The following is a 27,316-nucleotide window of genomic DNA, read 5'->3' as shown; positions in this document are numbered from 1 at the left end:
TGTGTGTGTGTGTGGGGGGGGGGTATTAGTTATTGGCTAATGGTTACACAACAAATCGTTATTACATCACAGAGTGGCCAAAATCTGATCTGCTCATTTTCAGACAGGTTTTTATATATATGGATCAGGACAAAAAGTGAGCGAATATTTTTTTCTGAAACGTTCAGAGTCTCTTTAGACAGAGGGGACACATGTTTGTGTTTAAAAAACATGAAAAAGTGGATTTTGCATAATAGGTGACAAATCTTTCCTTCAATAAAGTCATCAGCGGCAAGTAAAGTAGAATGTACCTCACAATTTAATCAAGCAGTCGTATTTAGTCGAGTACTGTGTTTTTTTCCTCCCACCACTGCTTAACTTCCTCTTTGTGGCCGTCAAAAAAATTATGCAGCTCCACCTCAATCGCTTCCTGTTCAAGCTAATGCACTTGAGCTTAAAAACAACAGTTAGATAGCCCAACGTGCATTGTTAGTTTGGCATTTTCAAAGTCTCTACAATGGAGAAGAAACACTGTATTATTGTAACAGTTGTAATTTCTCTGGTTATTGTCGTTGTCGCCGTTGAGTTGGGAATCACACTGGGGAAGGGAACATTCAAGCAAGAATTCGAATACAGGTGTTCCAAGTTCGAAAGTAGTAAGAAGTAAGTGTTTTTGAGTTTTGAAAGGTTAAGTTAAGATATATTCAGATAATGGGTTTACTTGGTTACTGCAGCATACAACACACCTGCAAAAAGCATTTTCAGAAAGTTGTGTTTTTTTACAAGTTTTTGTTTGTGGTGCTGTTGAACTGTAGTGCATTACTTACAAAGCTGTTTCTGTTATTTAGCCTTCATGACTCATACGAATGCGGTGGAAAAAATAACAACAATTACTGGCAATACTGTATAATGCATTAACGATTAAAAAACAACATCTTTATACTGTGGTCATGCATCTTAGTTTAGTATAACAGCACCACAACAATGTCCTCGGAAATTATTATACGGTTGAATTGGCACTTTTTGTAAACATTTATTATTATAAAATTCATGGAGATGGAATTTCTTACAGCAATGTTGTATTATGTTGTATACCATTAGCTGTACCCTAAAGCTTGTCGTCCTGGGGACTCAATACATTTGATAACATGGAAAACAAAATACATATATTGGAGAATTCATTTAGTATTTATCCTAATAAATACATTTCTATATATTTATGACTTTATTTGAGCTACTCAACATGGCTTCTCAGAAAAAACTACAGATACCCCAAAAGCATAGAATCATACAAATATGTAAGGTAATCTAATTATTCCAATGTGTATTAAAGGAGGAATCTTTTCAAATACTGATCATTCACATTAATGTTTATAAAAAGGGTGAGGGGCAAGAATAAGAAAAAGGGCTGACAACAGGGCCGGCCCTAGACTTTTGGGGGCCCTAAGCAAGCTTTGGCTTGGGGTTCCCTTTCACTCTAGCCAGTGTGAGAAAAAGTTTTTAGAGAGTACTTGTCCATGGACAAGTGAGTTTGGCAATTTACTTGTCCGAATACATTTTTCACTTGTCCAGAATGGACAAAAATTGGGGCCACTGGAATCTTCTTCTTCGCCATCATATTTTACATTTTCACACATAGGGTTGGGTATCGTTTGGATTCGAACAATTCCGGTTCTGCTTTTCGATTCTGGTTATTTTCGGTTCTTTGAGAGGGTAAAAATAAGTCCCATGATAAAGTGGGAGAAAAATATATTTATGAAAACATTAAGTCAAATCTGTATTCCTATTTACAAATCACTTCATACTGTCTAATTTATTATGGTTATTGAATACAATTATATAAAAATAATCTCTGCATTGTTTAGTTAGTTCTAAGTGGTGCAGTTTGAGAATGGACAATTGGCCCAGTCTCCTCTGATGTTACACTGCAACCTGCCTGATACCTGCCTATGTAGAAAAGCGCTAAGCCTTAAATATAATGATAATAGGCTAATAATAATAGCTTATAATAATAAGTAATAATTCATTATTCGCTTTTCTACAACTCAAAGACGCTTGCACGCTTACACATGTCCTTACGCATGTGTATTACATGCTCCAGCTGCTCACTGTTTGTAAAAGTAAATAAAAAGTATTTTCATTTCAATAATGTAGTTTCTATACCCTGCTTCATAAACAACACTGACATCCCTGTGCTCCTCCGAGTCTTGGGGTCCGGGGATGTGAGGACAGCGCTAGGACACAGGGAGGCTGCTTCACTTCATAAAGGAAATGGCGGTCAATATTAACAACACATGAGCTAAAACGCTTAATAACCTTCATTACGTGTCAGAGAAAGAACATAAGAAAGTTTGAAAAAGATGAGGCTGTTAAACGGGCAGCGGATCCGCTGTGTGTAGAAAGAGAGAGAGACGCTGAGCTGCACCATGCAGCGAACAGCTGATCCGGAGCATAGAGAGAGAGCTGTGGTCCGCGGGGCTCGGCCTCGCCTCCTGTCCTCACAACTCTTATTAATCCCGGTACCGGACAATTGTTATTTGTTCCTACTCGGAACAGAGTTTTGCTTCCCAACCCTGCCACTGTGCTACACTTCCAGCGCTGCCCCGCCCCGCCCCCGTCTGTACAGAAAGCGGCGAGATGCATTTCCTTAGGAATCGACAAGCAGAACCGAAACTAACATTTCTAAACGAACAATGGCGGACACTGACAATTTGCGAATGAGTTCTGCCTTTTGTAAACTGAATTTATCAATAAATCAGGGCGAAAAACGTCACTTGTCCGCCGGACAAGTCAATTGAAATATCTACTTGTCCGATATTGTAAATAACACGTCCCGGACGGTGGGACGTGTACTTTTTCGCACACTGCTAGCGCGTGCTCACTACACACAACACGGAACCAACTTTTGCTGCACATTATCCAGCTTACTACATTGCCAAATTCTCGACAAAGTAACGACATGACTCCCAATATTAATTTAAATGCTTTTATGGATTTAGATTTTTTTTTTATTGATTTAAAAAAAAGTTGTATGTATTGATTTCAATTGACATGCATCCGCTAAGAAAAATATTCCGTTGTTACAGTTTTTTAAACAGTCTGAATGAAACGGCAGCTCTCAGCTGTGTGGCCTATAATGGCCCATCAGGCACAGCTCTCTCCTCCCCCCCCCCCCTGATCTTACAGCTACACCATGGTTTCCATGGTAGCGCGTCTCTTTAGTAGCGCGCGCAACTGAAAGTCTGAGAGGGTGAGGATTGTTCACAGAACCCCCCCATCTGTGATCTCTCTTCTCCAGCAGTCTGGTTTGTGTTTGCATATTTATGCTGTCGCAGTTCCTGTTGTTTCTATCTCGCATTGCTCGCATTGCCGGTGTGAAAGGGTCTGTGCCGGAAATATCAAACATTTAATAAAAGTTAAAAACAATGAACAAGACTTAACGTATTAATAATAATTAATTATCTTTATTCCGTTTGGATGTACGATTTTTGACTTTGTTTAGAGCAGTGATCTTCTCTTCCTTTCTGCAGCAGAGAGCTAAGCGCTGTCAGACCGGACCTAACCTTGAAAAGTATTATCATCTGAAAGTAAAATTAATCATAATGTTATTAGTATTAAATACATATAAGTATTTGTACAACTTGTATTTAGAAATACTCCGTTGTAATTATTCAAATTCAAATTCTTGACGGGAAGAGCGGTGTAAATGGGTGGCATATGCATTTGAAAATAAATAGTAATCACACAGTTATCATAAAGGCTTAAACAAATATGGCTCTAAACCCCTGGCCGAAATATCCTTAAAATGAAGTCTGAGTTCGACATTTTAATCCATGTCCTGCCAACACTGACAGGACAGAAGGCGACACGCCCGTTCTAAGCTGTGTCCCTCACTCCTCACATCCCAAGATGCATCCCCAAAAAGTGTATTATGTTGTTACATCGTTTCAGATGTTATGTTTCAGTTGTGCTCTTGATAAGCCATTAAAACAGTACGAATACGTTCAGTTTCCTTTTGCTTTTTGTGTCTCCTGTACACCAAAACATAGGATACCCATCTGTGGGTAGGTTTTGGTTTTACTGTGTTCATGATTACATTAACAAAGTAACCCTCCCAACCCTACACTACACATTTTTCTTGGATTTGTTAACACCATAGTCCCTATAAATTTGTAGAAAGGCAGTAAATTGAATTAAATCGGAAAAATGTTTAGTCTCAAACCAAAGTTACACCCTTTGGATTTTAAACAAAGTCAAGACCTGTTTTTTAAATGAAATCTGACGGCAGGCAGGCAGCTCTGATCACCTTATGATAAATGCGTCACACCTAATCGCCGGCCATTCAGCCACAGCTCCCTCTATGCAAATCAAAATGTAGACGGTGTGAAAGCGCCTATTGTTTGTTGCTTTGGCAGGAAGCTGTTGGCTGGAGTCTGTTCTAGAATGCTACATCTGTAGTATTTCGTAACTGTTTTTCATGTATTCTCTCTGGCTGTCCATCTCATAATGTTCACATAGAAACTAGCTGTCAAAAGGAATATCATTCAGAAAAATTGTAATTCCATGCAAAAAGAGGTTGCACATTTAAATTCAGTTGTTATGGCAACGTCAGTGGCCAAACAGCCACATGTACTGCTGCAAATACATTCAAACCAGGGTTTCCGCTAGAATTTTTTCTTGCCGGTCAAATGTCCAAAAATAATTTATTTTACCGGACAAATTCGAAACGTACCGGTCATGTTTCAATAATAAGAATAATAAGAATTGTGTAGCAGAGTTTCTGTTAGCAGGTAATTTCCGAACTATGACCGGATATGCTGATGTTTAAAACTCAATTCAGTTTATAATCGTAACAGATCGAAAAGTTCAGATTCATTTTTCAATAAATGATGCGCTTCCACAAACAACAACCAACATATTACATTTAAAAAAAACTACTTATAGTAGATAAAGTACATTGTTCAAAAGTTTACATTAACTTTGAATAATAACACGGGAGAAACGGATCCTCTCTTTTCCTCTCTCCCTCCCTCTCTCTCCTGACAGCACGTCTGGCCGTTTCTCAATCGCGAGGATACTGGCTTGGTAGTCGCATACTTCCAAGTCACTTCCTTCAGAAACGAAGCAAGTATATTTCCAAGCCACGGCTTTCGGAAAACAAAGAAGAATGGAACAGGCTAACAAGTGTGCCACTCTCTCTAACGGTTTTAACATAAGCTGTACCGAAAATAAATACCTCACGATGTCTACCTAATTATGAACTTGCTTTACTTTCACGGAACACATTTTTGGTGATAACAAATGTAACAAAGTCACATATTTACCAACACATGTTCTACGCCACTACATAGCCTACTTACATTTAAAGGTGTGCTGCGCTGTGTCGGTTCAGCCATTCTCCGCAAGTTTTTTTTAAATTGGTCCGTGCGCAAAGCATTGTGGGGATTTGAAGGACGCAAAGTCTACCCATGTGCAGCCTCGAAATTACCCCCAAAACAAGGACGTGGCCTCGGTGGAATTCCAAGTATGCTGGAGATTGGAACAGTCCTTCGGCGGCACTCGATGACGTAGTATCCTTGAAATATTGGCTTGGGAGCCAGTTTCCTCGCGATTGAGAAACGGCCCAAATTTCATGCAGCTCGCTAAACAGTGGGCGGGGCTTCAGGTGATCACGCAGAGCAGAGCTGCATGTCTCCGTCAGACTCAGCAGCTGATCCGATCTCTCTCTCGCGTCCGGTTATACTTCACTCGCGTTTATGTTAGTGATGGGAATTATGGTTCTTTGAAAGGAGCCGGATCTAATGGCTCCGTTCCTTTCAAAGAGCCGTTCAAAAGGGCCGTTTTTTTGGCGGGGTTACTAGGTTTATCTGTGAAATAATCACCAGGATAATGATTGACTGTATTGCCAGACCTAATGTCAATAATCTGCTTTGTAAACACGACACAAGGTGGCGCCATATCCATGTCATTCATGTCCGTGAATGTACTTTGAATTTACCCTCTGTGTGTTAAGTAAATGAAGTTGCCTTGCCTTGAATGAAATTCACGCAACTCTTAATATTAGATACTGTGTTTTTAAGTGGGGATGGAGATTATTTGTCGACCCTGCTTTAAAGGATATTTTGCCTTTACAAATTGTGCGCTTTATCACTGCCTGGGTTTTGGTTGAAGTGCATCCAAATGCTGCTGCGTTTTCGCGTTTGGCTCATTTTCCATCCGAAAAACACGTCGTCTGCCTGTCCTGTACCACTTGTTATGACTTCTCTCTCTCGCGTATTCCGTTAATACCCACCCCACCTCACTCCTCCTGCTGAAACCTACTAATCAGAGTAGGGGCGGGTCTTCACAGAATACGTTTGGGGAACAAAATCAAGCTTTTTAACAGGTGAGTGGATTATGACTGTATATATGGTGCGGACCAACGATTGATAACAAGGACGGCTCTCACCAAGTACGACTCGGTTCCCCTGGTTCATACCAAAGAGCCGTTCAAAAGAATCGGCTCGTTCGCGATCGACACATCACTAGTTTATGTCCATATCGATCAGATCCAGCTCTCCTGATCGCCCTTTATAGAGAGCACCGATCAAACTATTAAGAGTGAATATTGGCCGATAATGATCGGCGGCCAATCGATCGGAGCATCCCTAATTATTAACGGACATTTTGACCGGCAGGTTTTGAACTTACTGGTTTTTAATACATTTTACCAACTATAAACCGGTAATAACCGGCTAGCGGAAACCCTGGTTCAAACATGCTGTCGACACGTAAAGCAGTGTCAACTATGCCACCATTTCAGCTGACTTTTTCTCAGAAATACTGTCATAACATCCATATATTTCAGTGCTAGGTTGATGCAGCTAACTATGTAACACTTTAACTGACAGGACTCAGGATCAACTGTGTAGGCCTATACTGTAAGGTAGCTTCTAGCTTCATGTCGAACAGTAAGTCAACATTTCCCCGAGAGCTTTCTTTGAAATCACCAGGTAACGCTAAAATACATTACATTTAGATTGTATGACAAAATGTTTATTTAATATATCTGGCTAGCTATTGCTACTTGCTAACGGTTTAGCTTACCCCAGCGATTCAAAGTAACGTCAACGTAGTCAATTTATGCTTTGCTTACATGTTCGCATAACTTGGAAGTTTACTGACATTTACATACCTTGTTTTCCTGGCTCAAGTGGTGGCTCTGCGGTTGTTGTGTGAGCCACCAATTGAACATATTCGTCTTTTTTAAGAAAATATTTTTCGACTGACAGTTTATTTTAAACATTGTCACAGCTCACAGGATAGGTGCCTGTCATCCAATAAGACAGATGTTTATTTCCATTCAACTCTCTGGTTGGTCTGGTGTCTTGCCTCTGTTACATTCACTGAACACGGGAAATTACAATCCTGCCGTCCTCTCTAGTGTCATGATGAGGTTCAGGTAAAGCACGGTTAATGTATTTGACTTTGAGAGTAGGCAATCTAGGCATATTAACAACATTAATTAAAACTACTTATCACGACGGTGTACTGAGATTTTTTTTTTTTTTTCATTATATATTTTTTCATTATTTTTTTTGCTTCGGGGCCCTTAGTGGCTGCGGGGCCATAAGCGGCCACTTATGTTGCTTAATGGGTCGGGCCGGCTCTGGCTGACAAGGAGATAAAGTAAATGTAATGCTAAAGATTAAAGAGTAAAGCTTTGGTCAATGACTCGCCCACTTCCTGGCTGCACATTGTAATTGTCTGTCTAGTGGACATACAGCGTAATGACAACTCATATTTTGCTGTACAGGCTGCTTTTCAACCATGATATTTTCTTAACAACAATGGCAACATTGACATTATTAAATTGAAATGAAATTGTTTCTTTATGTGAAATGCCCTGTTTTCATTTTCCAGATGCCAAATGCCTTTTTACAAGCAAAGCCTGCACCAAATTTGGTCCAACACTTCGGCATTTTCATCATTATGACTCTGATCCACTTTCCTGACACTAAACAGCACTGATTTTATTTTTCAGGTACAACTGTACAGAGATGTGGCATGAGTTTGAAAAAGCCTACGTGAACCGGGACCCTTGTAAGATCCCCATCAACGCCTATGACTCTTTAGTTGCTGCGGCGCCCTTTGAACACAACAAAGTAAAAACCTTTCATCACAAAACTGTGCACATTATCCACTAAATGTATCTTTGGAAATAGATGAATACATTTTATATGTTTGTTTTCGGGTTAGACGTTGTTCTGGAGTAAAACAAAGAATCTGGTCCGTGACTTAACTAAGAAAAGGGATGATGTCAATTTGGAGAAAACTCTGCTGGGATCTGTGCTGGATGGTCTGACCTGGTGTGGAAAGATGGGCAGCAGTGGTAAGACTCTTTGTGAAAAAGTCAACCTTATAATGCCCCAATTGACTTGCAAAATAGAATTAAAAAAACTAAGAAGAGAGAATCAAGGAGTAGCGGCATTGATTCTATGGAATTGTCTTACGTTCAGTGAGCTGACCTTTGACCGTCTGAACGTAATTAATAACTGAAAGAGGTATCAATCTTTTCTTCTTATTAAAAGGAAATGACCAACGATTTATTTGAATCCCATTAAAACAGATGCATACGAAACATATTATGTTTCTCATTCTCACCATGAGATATTTTACACAATCACACATAGTTAATATACTCTGCTGATACAATGGGGTACTTGTTTTCACTACTATGTTTTGTTTATGTTTGGATCAGTTACTTTCTGTCTCAGTGTATGTGTGTATAAAGCTCTAAGGTTTCTGCTTAGTTTCCTGTACAGCTCATCATAGCAAATTCTTATCATTGAAATGCAAAAAAGATTGACTATGGGTATGTGTTGTTCTAGAAACATTCACTAAAGGCTGCCCAGAGTGGAAGGAATGTGAGAACAATCCTCCTCGCTCTTTTTGGAAAAGACTCTCAACTGCTGTAAGTTATCAACAAGAATTCACAATTTTTGCCAAAAATACAATAGTCAGAAAAAGCTGAACCTGTAAAACCCTCTCTTTTTATAAAAAGACCTCTAAACAACCATGTTGTTTTCCAAATTGTACCGGATAAAAAAAAGAGCAAGGAAAACTTTTGAAGGCAGTGCAATTAGTTTTGTTTAACAAGGCAAGGCATGTTTATTTATGTAGCACTTTTCAATTCAAAGTGCTTTACAAAAATGAAACACATTAAGAGCATTAAGAAATAGTGCGGCGGAAACACATTTGAAAATGGCATCTAAAAACAGGGTTTATAAAGCAAAGAGAATAACATAAACATAAAATAATCGTATTTCAAATACATGAATAAAAGTAACAGTGCAGTGTAAGATATGAATAGTTCGATTAAAAGCAGCGACAAAAAGAAGCCTGGATATAAAAGTATTGAGAGTTGCAGCGGACCCGCAGGTTTCCTGGAGTTTGTTCCAGATATTTGGAGTATAATATCCATAGACTGTATATAAAGATAATATCGGAAAGCTGCTTCTCCATGTTTAGTTCTGACTCAGAGGACAGAAAGCAGACCCGTCCCAGAAGACCTGAGAGATATGGGTGGTTCATAATTTAGCAGGAGATCAGAAATGTATTTTGGCCCTAAACCCTTCAATGCTTTATAAACCAGCAGCAGTATTTTGAAGTCAATACTTTGACGGACAGGAAGCCATGTCTAGACCGCAGAACTGGAGTGATGTGATGTTAGTGAGGACTCGAGCAGCAGCGTTCTGAATGACAGTGAATTCCTATGGAAACACAATGATCATAACAATGTTTTGTTGCTGCAATATGAAAAAATAAACCAAATTCCGTGGATTGCAATGGAGCTTCTGCTCCATAAATCCTAAATGTCTATATTTCAAAAGGAAATTGTTGGTCTGTAGTGTAAATCTAAAATTGCATTTACTCTAACTTCATCTTCCTGTAGTTTGCAGATTTTGCCCGTGAGGATGTCACAGTAATACTAGACGGATCCATCGACACACCATTTGATCCTGAAAGGTGAGCACCTCTAATGCTGCCCACATTTTTATTTAGGGTCGGAAAATTCCTTAGCTGACCTCTAAATGATCATGGTTCTGCTCCGAATCACAAATGTATGCAGATGTGTTAATAATGTAATGGTTTTCTTTTAGTTCATATATGAGGAATACATAATGTGCTGTGGTGGTTGCAGGTTGTTGGTTTGAAAATATTTTTTTTAAAGTTATAATAAATCCTTTAAATGTATTTTCAGTACTTTGCAACAATTGAGGTGAAGAGGATCAAATACCCCAAGGTGAAAAGCCTAACAGTTGTTATTGTCCCTCAAAAGTAAGATTTTCTCCATATTTGCAAAATGAATAAATGTTTTGTATGTGCTTCTACAGTGGTTTATTTTAGGGGTACAACACACAAATATGCAGAAAGTTAAACTTATGCAAGTAAAGCTGTTCCTTAGGTTTCGTCTTCTGTATCCTCCTCAGGTCAAACTGCAATAGTGAATCTTTAAAGGCTTTAAAGAGTGCGCTGGTTCAAGGAATAACATATAACTGCAAGGAAGTGACTAAGTGAGTACAGCCTCTCTGTTTAAACGTGTTTAAATTCGACATATATTGACCTTATGTTATTTGTTTCTTTGTATGCAGAGCTCAGATCAAGAAGTGCAGCTCCGATCCAAAGAGACCCATTGGGAAGTGTTGGTGATGACGTGTGAATGTTGTGCACCGACAGAAATGTTGAGATTTATGTTGTTTTTTGGTTGTATTGTCTTCCACTTCCTGTTTTGTTTTGTCACTCACCGTTTACCTGTCATTCCAGACTCATCAGCACCAGCCCCGGCCCTGATTGTTTCCACCTGTGTCTTGTTACCCTGTGTTTAAATCCCCCAGTCTCCCAGTGTTCAGTGTCAGTTCGTTTTTGTCTTTTGCCATGGTCAGATCTTTGCTCTTGTCTCTTGCCACAGTCAGGTCTATGCTCTCTAAGTGCTCTTGTGAAAGTTTTGATCCTCACTACGTGAGCATTTTCATTTTGTTCTCCATTTTTGTAGAGACCATTTCTTTGTTGTTAATTTTTGCTGTTCTTGAACAAATAAAGTATCTTACAAATACTTTACCTCTGTCTCCCGGGTCGTGCAATTGGGTCCTACTTCCTAAGTGTCTGAGTTCTTAACAGTGAACTCAATATCAGATTGGACTATGTGACAAAATGACACAACAAGCCTTACAAATATTTTGCCTAGAGTTTATTTTTGAAAAGTCTTTTGTAAATTGAACAATTTGCTATTATACAGAACTTTAAATATACTGTATCATTATTTTTGTATGAGTTTGACAACATGTGAAATTACTCTTTTTTTTATGTAAATGTCAATGACCCATTTTTAAAGTGACAATGCTGTTTTTTTTTAATCTTTTTTGCTTTTTAATTACGTTCAATTGACAATCTCGCTTGTATCGTTTTCTGCCTTTTTATATGAACACAATCTGAAAAAACCCTCAACATTATCGATCCTATTTTTTTGAATAAGTACATAGAGCAATGTTGATAAACGTAACAATGCATTATTGTTTAATAAAAGAAAAATAATAAAAGAAAAAAACATTAGAATATGGAAGAAAAGAAAATGTGTTAATAAGGATAAATATGGGATTTATTAATAAATGTGATAAAATAAAAGTGTTAATAACAATGTTAACTGTGTCAGTATATTTATCGTATGGCTTGTTTTCTGATAAAATATCATGTTTTGCACGCTGAAATTGATCCTGCTATTAGATTCCGTTATTTTGATGGCAAAACCTGAAACAATATTTTTATAAAATGTTGGAGTGTAATGTTAAATTATTAAATTGAAGTACAGATCACGCAGCATTTTGACAATTTTGAAATGTGCAACTTGTATAAATGAAAATCTGAGTAAAAAGGAAATTATTATTATTTAGGTTATCTGGTTTAAATACAAATAAATCAGCAATAAGTATACACAACATATAACACAACAGGTAATCCTTTGTAAATTCATCTGTGGTGTTACCTTAAGTAATAAAATGAGTTATTGGGGCATTTCTCTGAAATCACAAAGATATGATTTACTTCTGAGAAATACACATGGTGTTGATGCTAAATATTTTTCTTTCTCTTTTGATTCATGGGAAACCGTAACCTATACGAAGATGTATGGTGTATGTATGCACATATATTCAACCACTGAACCACCGAAGAGAATAGAAAGGGCTGATAAAAAAAGGACAACTTATTTTGCTTTTATATTTGCAGGTGTAGGCCACAAGTAGTGTGAGCCGAGGGCGTGTTCTCTGTGACACAGACAGGAACTTAAAGAGTTGAATCGAGAGTGTGCTGTTTGATTATTGTGGCAGGAAGCAGGACTCACGCCAAGTTCAGAAATAACCTTTTCTTTCCTTTCTAGTGACTTGCTGCTGTGTGAGACTCACACATATACCGTAAACACACAGCTGTTTATGCTGGGAACACACTGAACAAGTGTTACATGCAGAAAGACCCCTTCCCTAAAACCACAACATGGGGTACTGAGACAAGTACTGTAATGTCAGTAAACATCGTCATAGTTTTAGTCACTCCACCAACACTACAATGCCAAAAATAATCTTTATAGCAGTAGAGGATAACATGTGTTGCATTGAATATACACATTTACATACATTCCGTCTAATTTACAACACGGTAACTGGTTACTGGTAACTTGTTATTTAAAGTATTATGAGTTTGGAATCCATGATAAGACAATATTTGTACAAGAAATATGATGCTAGCCAACAAGCGCTTAGCTTAGCATAAAGACTGGAAACAGGGGGAAACAACTAGCTAGCTTTGCTCTCTCTAATATCAACAATCAACACATTATATTTTTGTTTTGTTAAGCCAATGTTAAAAACTGAATGAAAACCTTGTCGTTTTATTGCAAGGCAAGTGCATTCCTGGAGTCTTGGTTGCCATGGCAGCCAAATGATGGCCCAAGATTAGGGTGCGTTTGTTTATCCAATCTGATGTAAGGAAAGTGTTTTTGTTAGAAGGAACAGAGTGTTCTATTTCTAAATGAATTACTGAAAGGGTTGGTTAAATGCATGAAAGGAAAAGTTTTCCATCGATATGTGTAATTTAAAAAATGTAGTGCCTCTTGCTTATCAGTGAATAGCCTTAGATGATTATAATGAGACATGATAACAATATGTCTATGAAAATAAATAGGTAAGTCACTTCTTTCTCCTCAGCTCCAGAGTCCTCTCTGCCACTTCCAGTGTGAGCTCCTCTGAATAAATGAATGATAGCCTACATTCCATCCAAGCTTTAAATGAAAGGTCCATTTTGAGTGCTCTTCGGTACTCAGAGTGACTATATTCGAATGCAGCCACTTTCATATGACTCTGCAAAAAGTAGAGTCATATACTGTAGGAACAGCAAAAAGTGAATCAGAATATTTCCCAAATTACCTTCTTAATGATCTAGAATTAGGTCCTGAACTTCCAAAGAACTGCTTCCAAACACAATTATCCTTCAAAAAGCAACATATCTTCTCAGTGAAACCAAATCATTTCTAAATCCATACAAGACAGACTATGACAGACTAATCAACTTTGTACTTTTAAGCCCCAAGGTCCCCGCCGGCGCGGACCCTGTTTTTTTTTTCCAGGACACTGTGTCTCAGGGGATCTTAATATTTAAGAACCCATTAATGTGTTATACCAGATTAACGGAAATAATCTCAGCTAACTGACGAAACAATTTTTACCAAAACAAAACACAAGTCTCATAAGAATCATCTAAATCAGTGGTCCCCAAACTACGGCCCGCGGGCCGGATACGGCCCGCCTCCACATTTGACCCGGCCCCTTGAACAATTTCCAATATCAGAGACGCATTACCTCCCCCCCTCCCCCCCCCCCCCCGCATTATTATTTTTTCAGTCGGGCCACGCGATCGAGACCAATGCACGCATAGAACTGGGTGAAGTGAGCCTCCCCGACTGAATCCCTGAAATGTTTCCTCATGTCAATAAAGCTCATTTGAATTGAATTATGACGCTAAAAAAATGTTGCTAACGACCTCACTGTCTTTGCCCTAATCATAAAACGTGAACCTACCCCCCCCCCCCCCCCCAGAACGGAATAATGGCAAAAAGGTTAGGTAAGAGAAAAATTGATTCAGAATGCAGGGTATTTAACCTGCAGTGGACACACGATTATTTTTTTGTTCAATGCAAAGAAAAGGCTGTTTGTCTCATCTGTCAAGAGGCCGTGGCGGTATTCAAAGAATACAATCTGCGCCGACATTATGAATCCCATCACAAAGACAAGTATGATAGCTTGCGAGGCCAAATGCGAGCAGACAAACTAGCAAAGCTAAAAAAGTGGACTGTTAGCTCAGCAGACTACATTTGTACGCCAAACTCAGCTGAACCATTCATCTGTTCGTGCCAGCCTCCGTGTTGCTCAACTGATAGCAAGCTGCGGTAAACCTTTCACTGAGGGAGAGTTTGTCAAGAAATGTCTGAATATTGTCGTGGAGGAGGTGTGTCCCGAGAAGAAAGATGTTTTTAATGCCGTGAGTCTGTCTTCGAGTACAATCACCAGACGCGTTGAAGAAATTGGGGGTAATGTATATGCCCAGCTGCAGCAGAAGACAAAAGAATTTGACTTTTTTTCATTAGCACTTGATGAGAGCACGGACGTGCAAGACACAGCGCAGCTTCTTATTTTTATTCGTGGAGTTAGCGCACATTTTGACATGTGCGAGGAGCTGGCAGCCCTCCAAATTCTGAAAGGCACTACGACGGGGGAGGATATTTTCGGCAAAGTATGTCAAACCATCGAAGAGTTGGATCTGGACTGGGCAAAGCTTGCCAGCATCACGACTGACGGGGCTCCGAGTATGGTGGGCGCGACTCGGGGTCTGATAGGACGCATGAACCGGGAGATGGAAGAGCGGGGTCTCACCGCCCCGCTACAAGTGCACTGCCTAATTCACCAGCAAGCACTGTGCTGCAAAGTGTTGAAGTGGGATTCTGTCATGAAGGTGGTGGTATCATGCATAAACTTCATCAGAGCAAATGGACTTAAACACAGGCAGTTCCAACAATTCCTGTCTGACCTGGAGTCTGTGCACGGAGATGTATTATACTACACAGAGATCCGATGGCTGAGCCGCGGCAGAGTTTTGAGGCGTTTTTACGAGCTGCTACCTGAAATTAACGCATTTCTTCATTCAAAAGGCAAAACGGTCCCAGAGCTGATCGACCCAGAATGGAAATGGCACCTCGCATTTTTTACAGACGTGACAGAACTGCTGAACGGCCTTAACTTGCAGCTACAAGGCCAGGGGAAACTCATTTGCGACATGTATTCCCACATAAAAGCATTTGAGGTGAAACAAGCGCTGCTTTTGGAGCAAGTGAAAAAGCACAACTTCACCCATCTCCCTGCTACCCAAAAGCTTTCTGCAGAGAAACCAGCGGTCCCGTTCCCAGCTGAAAAGTGTGTGGAAGCACTAGAAATGCTGAAGGCGGAGTTCGGTGTGCGATTCCGTGAACTACATGTTCATGCAAAAGAAATCCGTCTTTTCCAGAACCCCTTTGTTGCCGACATCGATGAAGCCCAGCCTTCTTATCAGTTTGAGCTGGCCGAGTTACAGAGCTGTGATGTTCTGAAAGACTCATTCAAGCCCACCAGTCTCATTGACTTCTATGCCGCCCTCCCTCAAGACACGTACCCTAACATAAAAAAACACGCAATGAAGATGTCCACAGTTTTTGGCAGCACGTATATCTGCGAGCAAACCTTTTCACGCATGAAACACCTGAAAACTCAGAGGAGATCAAGATTGACAGATGAACATCTGCATCAGTGTTTGAGACTGGCTGTGACTAGAATGGAACCTGACATTGAACTTCTCACCAGCCAGATGCAGGCCCACAGTTCACACTGATGAACATACAGTACATAGGTAAGCTCACTATAAAAAATCCATCTCCACAACCATACTTGTATTGAAATGTATTGTGCTGTTTAGGTGCTGTATCACTTAGTTTGGTTTCTCAGCCTGCTTGCTTTGTGTTTTTCAGGGGGAAGTTGATGAGAGAGAGCAAACACTGGTGTCTACTAGGCTATAATACTGGAACTTACACAACTGGACTATAAGGAAAGAACACAAGAACTTTGAGAGACTGCTCATATGAGTCATTTAAGAGATTTTGCTGTGACAACTGAAGCTGAACTTTTACCAAGATTGTGCACAGCACAATAGAAGCATTGTTTCTGTGAAGAACCCAGAGAGGGTTATTTGGGTATTCATAATACTGTTATTACATATTTCCTGACTTTTTTTCTGTGAAGAACCCAGAGAGGGTTATTTGGGTATTCATAATACTGTTATTACATATTTCCTGACTCTTTTTCTGTGAAGAACCCAGAGAGGGTTATTTGGGTATTATTGATTTCATAATACTGTTATTACATATTTCCTGACTTTTTTTCTGTGAAGAACCCAGAGAGGGTTATTTGATTTTTATTGATTTCATAAATAGTGTTATTATATATTTCCTGAGTTAAATTTTTCTGTGAAGAACACAGAGGGGGTTATTTGATCTCAGAAAGGGTTATTCATATTTGCTTATGTGTGGCTTTTTGGAAAACAATAAATTCTTACATTTAGGCACCACTGCGATCGTCACACTTTTTCTGTTACAAACTGACCCGGCCCCCCATCAGAGAAGGGAAAAGTTATGTGGCCCTCACTGGAAAAAGTTTGGGGACCCCTGATCTAAATGAACCCTTAGCGAAAAATGCTAACGGACATTGGCACAGAACTCAAGATAAAAGTACCCTTATTACTTATCGTAGCTGCACATACAAGATACCCGATTAAAGCTGAGGTTCCACAGATTATTTAGGTATATAGTATCATCACTGAGTGATCCAAACTTGCGACAGGGGAAGCAAAGACAGACATCACAACACGTACCTTTACGTAGCTTCTAGGGAGATCGTCTCACCGTAGCTGTTAATCTGATCAAAAGAAGTGTTCAATGGCATTAAAACGAGAAAAAACGCGGCTGAATCGGTTAATCCATAGGTTGATAAAGTTTCTGGGCAATCATTTGAATGATTTATAATCCATAATTCCATTTTTATGTAAAAATCGCCGAGCAAAAGTTAGCTGCTAATGGTAGCCACCAGAGTGGCTGCTGCTTCCGGTCTTGGCAATGCAGCAGCCTAACACACACAAATGACCAAATAAGGACTATGTGGGAGTTCCCCTCGATTCCATTGGCTCTGACGGTTAGAAAGAGATGTCACATGTCAAAATCCAGCAGGGGGAGTCAGAGATATGAAAAATCCACCCAAATGGCCCCAGAAGAGGTTTTTTTTTGCTAAATCTGTCTAAAAAGGTCATATATCACTTGTTTTGCATCAATCTTGATACAGGGTACTTATTATATGTTGTACTTTGGATTCCTAAAGCTTTTAGTCTACTAACCCATCATCCAAGGTTAGTTTTCACTATAAGTACAAAATATCTTTTGGACGGACACTATAATTTACAGTTTTTTACCATGTTCAATCTGAATTTTTTTTTAAATAAAAAACATTTATATTGAATCTGACTTTTCTTCATCCAACTGACAGGTTTATCATTACTTTGAGAAAAAAGATTATTAATTTAACCCTTTTAGAAGGGAAGATATGGTCATTTCTTCTGGGAATGTCATTTTCGAGCCTGAAACCTGAAAAACAGGCTCGGGTTTAACAGGTTAAAAATTACAATATCATATTTCCTCCTCCTATATCAGTGTAGTTTTTTGCAACTAAATACATTTGTGTTGGCGTTGGCACTATTGGCTTTCACCAATATATTAACATCCTTGTTAGGGAGGACTGTGAGTTTTATTTTGTACTTATTGGTGAAGTGGGATATCCCACAGTACCCAGCTGAAACCTTCCCAACATCTGCAAAAAACAATGGCCTAAGTAAAAACAAAAACAAAAAAATCCACAAAAGGATTATTTTTGGTGGTAAAAGTGTCATAGGGGGAACTATGTTGCCTGTTTCCCTTTGGTCATCACCTGATATCAAAAAGAAAAGTGTGGGGTTGAATCTTTAAAGTTAATGCATTTTGTAAAACTACCTCCAGCAGGAACCCTAAGACATGTTTCTAGAAAGAATAAATGAGCAGTCATGGGTGGAGTGAGTTTCCTGCTGAGAGCCTGTTACCGGAGGAGGAGGAGCACAGCGTATTTTCCCCGCTCTGTCTTCCCTGAAACAAGACTGTTCTTCTGAGTCAACAGATTGAGTAACATGATAGAGCCTGCGATATGTGTGATTTTCCCACAGCCCACAGCATATGTGCTTTTCTTGGTGGGACAGTTTCATATTGACAAGTTTTTTTTAAACGTCTTCCGGTTTCTTAGTGTGAGAATGTAAACCAACCAGGAAGAAAACGTAGGCTACACTGTAAAAAATAAAAATAAAATGTAGGCATAAACCATAAACTCATCTCATTTCACTGGTATTTCTCATTTACTTATTTTCAAAAAATCTTGAAACAATCATATTTTGTACATGTTTATTTTGTACATAAATCGTTTTTTTTTCTTTTTGCATGCGATTATGTAGCCTATATATTTTTTCTTCCATTGTTCAATTCGTCAAATTGATGTTTTAAGTCGAGTTTCCCTTGAAAAAGACAAGAAAACGATTAAGAAACGACAGTCTATCTCATATTGCTTATAAGAAAATGTAAATAGCATTCATTAAAGTTATTTCCATGTGTAATTTATTGCAGTGGGGACTAAGATATTTTCTCTTAGTCATCGATTCTTAGTGTACCATGAACGCATCGCTAATTACCGCTCGTGCTGCTGATACTTGTACTTTCCTTTCCTTCAACAGAGTTGTCAGCGGCCCTGCCCCTGAATACACCCCGCCACGCGAGGGAATCCCGGCATGTGATTGGACAATGCCGGCTTCCCCACGTCATTCAGGATCCTGGTATAAAATGTGCGGTACAAGGAGTCACTGCTTCAGAATCCAGCTGTTGTGGAGGACACGAGAATCTGACAACATGGTGAGGGTCTTTATGTGATTGTAATTGTGTTTTGTGTGTCTGCATGCATCTTTAAGATTTAAGAACTTTTAAAATGGCTTCATAGGATATACTCCTGTATTCATGTTTGTTGTGTTAAATTAAGTGGTTTAAAGATAGTTCCACGTGCAGCCTGACTTTAGGCGGTGTGAAATTATTCACATCCTCTGCGTGGGTTTGACATCAGCTGTGGCATTTTATGCACGTTGTAGTAACGTCATAATTGTATTGTTTATTTTTGGCTTTATTAGGCTTGATTTATGAATTAGATTATTATTTAAAAGGTAAAATATTAGCTTTTATTTGCAATGTATCATTACCACATGTATTGATATTTATTTAGTTATTGTTGTATATATCATTTGATTCATTCATGCTTAATAACATTTAATAGCCTATCATTTATAAGATTTTTTATTTTGTATATTTGCATCAGGTCAGCATTTAGTTTAGTTGCTGATGGTGAGGGTTTTTGTATTTGTTACATTTGTACTAATATAAATGAATTTTTATTATTTTATTAATGATTCTCTTTAAGTAGTATGTAAACAACAAATCAGTTAGCCATATAGGCTATATGTATATATTAAAATAAACATTTTAGATAAAAACATTCTAAATATCAATAAAGTTTAAGATCCCCTGAAGTCAGATTTTCTTTTTCATTGATTCCTTTCATATTAATGTTTGATAATGGTTTAAAATGGCTGTTATGTATAAAGTACCTGCTCCTCTGTTCTTTGACAGTTACAACAAGCAAACCCAATGGACAGGCCAGCTGTGGAGAGATCACAGACCACAGACCACAGACAGACACACAGACTGTATCCATCACTGCCAGGCATAAACAGGTCAGGAACATCCTTTCATTTCATCAGATATTATTACTGCATGCATATTTATTTTTGATTTACTGGCCTGCAGTGGTTGAAGAAGTACTCAGATCCATAATCTAAGTTAAAGTTAAAACAGTCGTTTTACACAGTACCAACATAATGTACTCAATACAATTTTCAATTCAGGTGTTTTACTTAAGTATAAAGAGCAAAAGTACTGATTGTGCACAGTGACACTTTTTAAAGTGTTATATTATTAAAGAATATTATATTTTGTGATTGTTATATTCTGTTAAAACTTATAAGTGCATGTAGGAGCATTTTAATGTTCAGCATTGTGGAGCAGAGTTTATAATACAGGGTGAATTAGTATTGCAACCTATAGGAGCATTTGTTTTTTTATGTTAAAGTTAACAATAAGTCTTCAACAAGTTCAATATTGGCCTGTGAAATGTTGAGGAATAAAGTATAGAATGAGAACACTTAAGTGAAGTACAAGTCCGTACAAATTGTACTTAAGTACTTAGTTGCACTTATTTATGCTATTAATTAAAGGCAAAATACTGCAAAATTGTCCTTTTTGTTTACGTGATTTAATGTTTTTCAGGTATGATGTTTGTGTGGCAGTTCGCTCATCTGGAGAAAGGCCTCATTCCGCTGCAGTTCATCTTCCCGGGAGCCTGCTGAGAGACAATCAGGTAAAAAAAACAGATGCAACCTTGGAAGATACGTCTGAGAGGATAATCGCTCTCACGCTGTCACAATCTGATTCCCTAACCTCAAAGTTAGACCATGTTCTTTGTGTTACTGGAAACACTCAAAAGCAAAACTTCCAAAAATGTGTAAAAGGAAGTTAGTGGATACATTTAAATTGCATAATTGTCAGTGCAGTCATAGCTGTACAATCCGTGTGCCACATTTGAACAGTTCCTCTTTTATTTGCTTCAGTCAAAAACTTCGGCTGCCAGCAGTGATGTCAGAATGAAAGCCCAGATATGTATCCTGGAAGAGCAAAGGCAGGAGGTGAGTACATTTCAGAAGTTAGATTATAATCATCCAAAACACACATTTTCCTTTCAGTACCTAAAACATTCATGTTCTTTTTCTTTCACTCAGCTTCTGTGCATTAATGAGAAATGGGCAAAAGAGTACCACACCATGGTACGATACTACAAAGAAAGGGTAAATTCACAGTCCTGAATTTATTCAGCATTTGTCAGTGTCTACTTTTATGTATTTGCAGTGCCTTCATGTTTTGTGTCATGTGTCGTTTTCAGGTTCAGGATTTAAAAACATTGCTGCAACATGATTCCCTCGCAGTGGGGATTTGTGAAGGAGGAAAGAACGTCACATCAAACAAGAAAGCTGAAGATAAAGAGAACACATGGGTAAATACAGAATTCATTTTAATTGAAGATATAATTTAAAGGTCCCCTATTATACTATTTTTCAACAATATATTATAGGTTTCAGATATATACAAAACATGTCTCTGAAGTGTTTGGCTTGAATTACAAACAGATTGTGCATTGTAGCATGCCATAAACCCCTCTGTTTCAGCCCTGTTTTAAAAGTGCTGATTCTGTGTCTGTACCTTTAACTGCTAATGAATTGCTGCTGGCCATACCCCTCTGTTAGATGATTGGTTTAAAAAAATGTAATGGTTCTCTAGGAGGGGATTATAAGGAGGCCATAAAGTGGGCGGATGTTACCTTGGTTGGTTATTGGCTAACTGTTGTACAACCCCAAAAAACATTGTGACATCACAAAGTGGCCAAAATCTGAGCAGCTAATCTTTGAACAGGTTTTATTTATAAATGTATCAGGACAAAAGGAGAGGGAATATTTTTTCCTGAATCTTTCCTCTATGAGGGGAAACATTTATGTATAAACGACATGGAAAAGTGCATTTTGCATAATAGGTGACCTTTACATTTAAATTATCTGTAAAAGTGTGTATGATAATTTAATCCTTGTGGACATTTTTTCAGACTGGTGAGGAAATACTAAAAGCAGAAAAAGAGGCAGAGGAGCTGCGGGCACAAAACAAGACTCTGACCCGGAGAGGGCAGCATCAGCATGAGGAGATCCTAAGATTGAACAAGGTGAGTCCACATTGTTACATATCATAATGAGGGCCTTTTGAGAGTTTGTTCCCTGCAACAACAGTGGTTTAACAGCTGCTTTAATATGTTTGTCCAGGCGCTAGAAGAGGCTCTTCAGAATTCTAATCCTCGCGATGCTAGCAGTGGAACACTACAGGATATCTGGAAACATCAGGTAAGCTTTCTTCATCATCATAGTAATGTATTTCTTATGTATGTGCTTATTTTTGTTTTATTTGAGTTAGGTGAGAAGACTGATACACCTCAGATGTTTGTATATAAAATATGAAGCCACAGGGCAGAGGGCTCTTAGCTTAGCTTAGCTTAGTTTAGCTTAGCTTAGCTTAGCTTAGCATAATGTCTGCAGTAAGGGGAAACTGCTTGCCTGGCTTTGTACGTAAAATCCACGTACAATAACCTTAAAAGATTTCTAGTAAACATGCTATTATGTTTTTTTGTTCAACTCTCAGACTGCTGTTTGTCTCTGTTTCCAGTCTTTATGCTAAGATAAGCTAATTTTAAGCTAATAAACATGAGAGTGCATGCTATCAATCTTAACAAAGGACAGTATTTCCCAAAATGTTGGTCAATACCTTTAATGGTCTTGCTCAATTGAATCTTTATATAATGTTTTCTTATTGTTCATTTTCAGGCCCAGGTTTACAAGGAAGACTTTTTGACGGAGCGCAGGGACAGGGAGAAGCTGAAGGAGAAGAATCTGGAACAGGAGAACAAATATAGAAAAGTTCACAGTGAGCTACGTGTCCTCAAATCTCAGGTACAACACACAAGAATATGCCTGTTTTCTGCCTATTTCACTTGTAAAAAAAAAAAGGCATAGAAATGTAATATTTTGTATCTCTCTTTTCCCAGGTGGCTCGAACACCACAGCCTGTACTTGAATGCACCTGCACAAATAGAGCCACAACTCCAAACTGGGAGGTCCACGAGATTAACCAGAAACACATCCAACTACAAAGACGTTACACTTAACAACAAACTCTGAAATTCAACATCCTCCTCAGATCAGAGTTCATCATTAACAATGTGAGACTTTGGTTTATCAGGCAGGACAACATCAAGGAAGTGAGCTCTGTTCTGCTTCAGTCCTTGGACGACTGTCTGCTGCAGATTCAGATTCAGGTAGTTTTTGTTTTGGTCGCAAAGAGGCCAATCCACTAATCTGGGCCCATTTGGAGACCTAGGAATGAAATGCAAAATAAAACCCCACTAAGACTGGGAAATAGAAATGTGAACGCAATGTGAACTAGTAGACTAAACACTTCCTAAGAGGAAAAAAGCAGCAAAGAATGAAATAAAATACTCTACCTGCTGCGTGCAAAGTTTGCTATGTACGCCATTGCAAGCTTACTCAGTTCCTCTTCTTCTTGTGACACATGTCCTATGGAGGAATACGAATTATTGCACATCTATAACACTATAGACTTTATCAAAAGTCCAACAATAAGGCTTGTTTCCAGTACCTGTAACCGCAGTGTGTCCGGTACAAAAGCAGGCTCCGAGAAAAAACAAAGCATCATCATCGTGGTCTGCTTTGACAAAAGTGGGTCTTGTGCTGCCGTGCATCAGAGGAGAAGGTTGAAATTGGTACACGTACACAGGCACGCCCGCGTCTGGAGAAGGAATTAAATGCAAATCATGTTGTAATGATGAGGTTTGTGATGGAGTCACCGCAAATTACCTCGGTGCTATGAAGCCACTTTAAGAACAGGAAGAACGAGCACCATGTCACCAAGTATCTCTGTGAAAACGTCACGTACGTTCTCTGGAGAGTCGGTCTGTTGCAGGTATTCATTCAGATTTAGTTCATTTGCACCTGAGGCCTGTCAGAGGAAATATAGAGGTATAGGAGAAGGAGAATTAATATGTATGACATTTTTTTTTGTATATTTATGAATACTTGAAGGATTTTTGGTTTCTGTTTGTTGTTTATTTATCATGGAAATAAAGCGTTGAATATGAATGTGTGTTGAAAGTCACTTACACGGCCGGGAAAGAACATGTTCATCACTGATATCACATTCTGCCTTTTCATACCATGATCCCACCCAGGAGGTCCTAGGAGCTAAATATAAGTACATGATTTCTACACTAAATAAACACTATTAGCAATGTGTCATTTATATGCTTGGGAAATTACCAAACAAATGACATCCATTGTGATTAAAAAAAAAGATATAAAGGGTCTTGCCATTGTACCTTTGGGAGCATCCATCCAAATTCATGATTGGTCAGTCCTATCATAATAGGAACCTTCTGGAATTCTTGATGATTTAAAACTTCCTCAGGTGGGCCTTTCAGGAACACACCGTCAATGGCTGGACCTTAAACTGAAATATAAAGGCAGACATCACCTAAGCATACAGTGTTTATCATATAAAGGATGGTCTGTGATCACATAACCCTTTAGAAAAAAAGAGTCCAGAAATACTTTATCTGGAAACGAATGCAACTTAAAGAGGTAATACAGTAAAATGAAGTTTAAAACTGCGATGAATAATGTAGGATTATTTTTGGCCACTTGGAGACATTGACTTGTACCGTCAATAGTCCATTATGTCCACAAGCTCTCTAACAGTGTCAGTCATCTGTTTGGCTCTGAGCATTTGGTGAACAGTTGGTTGTTCATGCTTTTTTCACTGCTAAAAATACACTATGAGAGTGGGGAGAGTCAACCAAAACACACAAGCTTTAGATGGTCGTGGACCTTTTTCTTTTGGATATATGAAATAGAGTCAACCAACCAATATATTGCAAAAACAGTCAATCAAATATAAGTGAAAATGTGGGACATATTAACATGCTTTAACTTGAATAGTTTGACAACATGATTGTGCCTCCCATTAGGCCAAACATAACCCTACTAAGGTAAATCAAATAGCGAAGGCAGTGACGTTTACATGAATCAAGTCAAACAGCCCTGCATAGTTGACACTGGTAAATCCAAACCACACCTTGAAAATATCCGACTAAATCTAATATAATCTTACTTCCTTAACAATTTTTTGCAGTGTAGAATTCAGTGGTTTTAGGGGCCCTTCTTCTGATTTTGATCACCAAAAATACCCTGTTCAGCTTTAAAAAGGCGCTCAACTGACTTCTCCGAAATGTTAGGAAATTAAAAATCAATACACAGTACTGTACTGCTTATTGTACCTTCTTCATGGCGCTCAGTATTTCCTCCTCAGACCGGCCTTTGATACACTCAACAAGCTTCTTACTGTTGCTGCTCTCACAGTCAGACAGATTGGCTATCATCTGCAGGAGGGATTGGTAGAATAAAAATAATTTCAGGGAAAAGTAAATGTTTTAGTACCTGAGACATAGCCAGTGGATTGCTGGTGTAATGAGCTGCCAGTGGTGCCACTCCACTCATGGCGATAGCTTTGTGGAATAAATCCTCAGCTAATGGAGACAGTACCTGCACAGAAACATGTGTTACAAGTCTGTATTCCATATCTTAAGTGAATTATTCACCTTTTTCTCACCAGCATAGAGACACTGATGCCATTGTCCAAAGATGGTCACTGAATTAGGGTCTCCATTAAAGGCCGCTATGTTGTCACGAACCCACTGAAGGCCGGCTATTTGATCCAGGAAGCCCCAGTTACCAGGTGCATGCTGGTCACCCGTGCTTTTTTAAAACGACAAACAATACATTATGGTGGAGGGATAGCCACAACATTATAACCTACTTTCACCTCATGTTAGCATCAGGAGCGCAGAGATATCTAGGAACTCTATAGACCTCTACTGGCAAACAGAAGGAACTACAATTACTAACTGTTTTTTAAAATGGCAAATGACTTGTACATCTGTATTATCGCTTAATAGCTAACTTTATGATGAACTATTAAGGCTTTTTTTTATTTAAATAAATATATTATGATGATTTGACACCTTATGTTTCCTATTTAAACAAGCTTTTGGACGATAAACCGAAAATGTTAAATGTATCTGAGTCTGAAACGTACCTTAGGAATCCCAAAATACTAAGGTGATACTGAATTACAACCACAACCCTGCAGCCAGGCCTCCCCATGGATCCACACCATCACCTGGACAACAAACAAACCCAAATTACTCAAACTGAACACAGTCTCTGTGATCTTTGTATTCAGTTTGAAGCAAATCCGTTTTCCATTCATTCAGCTGAACACTCATTCACTCCATGCAGCTGATCAGTACAGTCATATTTTATTACTGTTGCATATTCTGCTGAGTCATTATATGTGTGCTGTGCACGTGAACTAACAGGCAGTTTGTCTCCTGAGGAAGTTCCAGTAGGTCTGTACACATTAAGATAAAGGCAGCCCTCGGATATTTCTACTGATGGATACGTCAGTGGGAAGGTTTTCCACGCTTCCTCCACAGGTGATGTATCCTGCAGACACAGAAAGTCTGATTCAAGCCATGATTATTTTGAGCTACATGCTGTTGTTTAGCACATATAATGTTGACCACGTAAACCACATTAGTTTTGTGTGCGATCGTCACGCTTAACACAAACCACAACTGAGGGTGATGGGAATATTATTAGTATTGCAGATATGCTACAGAGAACCAAAGTGAAACAGGAAGTTCTCTGTTCTGTTTTAGGAGTAGAAAAACCTCATCCAAAATCCCATTGACGTTAGCAATGAGGCTAATCACCAAACTACATTAATATTGTGTTTATTCATAGGTTAAGGACATGTATTGTTCAGATATTTCTTCATAAAAGCAGAATTTGATTATAGACTATGATACTTCGTTTTCATGACACAAAGTCTTGACCCTAACCTGCACATACAATGTTTAAATCAAACTTATTATAGAAAAAACAGTACTTGGATGCTCTTTGTCTTAAAATAGACAATTTGTCTTAGGTAAGTAATCTAAACGTATGGTTATTCGCTTAGTTAGTAAGAGATTATATTAAGATACAGAGGCTCCAGCAAAAACAACCCTTGTGTATACTCACATTTTAGGCATTTTAGTTGCATCCCTCACCCCATCCCAGGGCTCAGCTGGTTGGGGGGCAGCAAACCTCAAGGGCCCCACAGGTGGATGAGCGAATGGGATGCCTAAATACTCCTCAACCTGCTGCTCTACACCTTTCACTGCTGTGTAATGTCCTCGCACAGTGCCAGATTTTAGAGTCACTTCAGGTCCAGAGCTCTCTAATACACAGAAGCACAGAATGTCTCAAAACAAATTTGATTAAAAGTCAATTGGATCAGTATGGAGATTATCTGGTTTTACTTTGTGTTGTTATTATGTCGTATACT

At 38.6% G+C, this 27,316-nt stretch overlaps 4 protein-coding genes across 5 annotated transcripts; 3 read left to right on the top strand and 1 right to left on the bottom strand.

Annotated features, from left to right (window-relative positions):
- Positions 1–340: 340 nt before the first annotated feature.
- On the top strand, positions 341–11,662 carry LOC307026116 (ADP-ribosyl cyclase/cyclic ADP-ribose hydrolase 1-like). 2 transcript variants are annotated; one of them, XM_079661256.1, is made up of 8 exons: positions 341–642; positions 8,003–8,123; positions 8,218–8,350; positions 8,850–8,932; positions 9,914–10,299; positions 10,452–10,535; positions 10,614–10,675; positions 10,786–11,662. In XM_079661256.1, the coding sequence occupies exons 1-5, from the start codon at positions 497–499 to the stop codon at positions 9,989–9,991; spliced, it is 561 nt and encodes a 186-aa protein (XP_079517382.1). In that variant the 5' UTR covers positions 341–496; the 3' UTR covers positions 9,992–10,299; positions 10,452–10,535; positions 10,614–10,675; positions 10,786–11,662. The 2 variants fall into 2 exon arrangements, with proteins under 2 accessions (XP_079517382.1, XP_079517381.1); XM_079661255.1 differs by having other exon boundaries at positions 10,614–11,662.
- A 2,223-nt stretch (positions 11,663–13,885) lies between these two features.
- LOC307025937 (general transcription factor II-I repeat domain-containing protein 2A-like) lies at positions 13,886–16,728 on the top strand. Its single transcript, XM_079660945.1, has 2 exons — positions 13,886–15,945; positions 16,064–16,728. Exon 1 carries the CDS (start codon positions 14,731–14,733, stop codon positions 15,925–15,927), a length of 1,197 nt encoding a protein of 398 aa, XP_079517071.1. The 5' UTR covers positions 13,886–14,730; the 3' UTR covers positions 15,928–15,945; positions 16,064–16,728.
- Positions 16,729–18,231: 1,503 nt separating this feature from the next.
- Positions 18,232–24,009, top strand: LOC307026756 (TNFAIP3-interacting protein 1-like). The gene is made up of 11 exons (XM_079662381.1): positions 18,232–18,292; positions 18,892–19,066; positions 19,832–19,935; positions 20,528–20,618; positions 20,869–20,943; positions 21,037–21,102; positions 21,198–21,308; positions 21,912–22,025; positions 22,123–22,200; positions 22,678–22,803; positions 22,899–24,009. Exons 2-11 carry the CDS (start codon positions 18,959–18,961, stop codon positions 23,016–23,018), a joined length of 993 nt encoding a protein of 330 aa, XP_079518507.1. The 5' UTR covers positions 18,232–18,292; positions 18,892–18,958; the 3' UTR covers positions 23,019–24,009.
- Positions 23,739–27,204, bottom strand: LOC307026757 (putative inactive carboxylesterase 4). The gene is given in 8 exon segments (XM_079662382.1): positions 23,739–23,869; positions 24,031–24,111; positions 24,246–24,376; positions 25,363–25,467; positions 25,535–25,562; positions 25,564–25,680; positions 26,021–26,104; positions 27,010–27,204. Coding segments are annotated over 5 exon segments (351 nt in total). The 5' UTR covers positions 26,089–26,104; positions 27,010–27,204; the 3' UTR covers positions 23,739–23,869; positions 24,031–24,111; positions 24,246–24,343.
- Between the last annotated feature and the right edge of the window lie 112 nt (positions 27,205–27,316).

The sequence above is a fragment of the Notothenia rossii genome, assembly GCF_949606895.1.
Source record: "Notothenia rossii genome assembly, chromosome: 12".
NCBI classification, from domain to species: Eukaryota; Metazoa; Chordata; class Actinopteri; order Perciformes; family Nototheniidae; genus Notothenia; species Notothenia rossii.
This window is presented reverse-complemented; position numbering and strand designations above follow the sequence as displayed.

Bases quoted from the DNA above. Each gene is read 5' to 3' on its own strand.
- LOC307026756 (XM_079662381.1), top strand. From the start codon at position 18,959: ATGCCGGCTTCCCCACGTCATTCAGGATCCTGGTATAAAATGTGCGGT. The intron at 19,936-20,527 runs GTCAGGAACATC...AATGTTTTTCAG, and splicing joins TCACTGCCAGGCATAAACAG to GTATGATGTTTGTGTGGCAG. The intron at 22,026-22,122 runs GTGAGTCCACAT...ATGTTTGTCCAG, and splicing joins AGATCCTAAGATTGAACAAG to GCGCTAGAAGAGGCTCTTCA.
- LOC307025937 (XM_079660945.1), top strand. From the start codon at position 14,731: ATGTGCGAGGAGCTGGCAGCCCTCCAAATTCTGAAAGGCACTACGACG.
- LOC307026116 (XM_079661256.1), top strand. From the start codon at position 497: ATGGAGAAGAAACACTGTATTATTGTAACAGTTGTAATTTCTCTGGTT. The intron at 8,124-8,217 runs GTAAAAACCTTT...TTTTCGGGTTAG, and splicing joins CGCCCTTTGAACACAACAAA to ACGTTGTTCTGGAGTAAAAC. The intron at 8,933-9,913 runs GTAAGTTATCAA...ATCTTCCTGTAG, and splicing joins GGAAAAGACTCTCAACTGCT to TTTGCAGATTTTGCCCGTGA.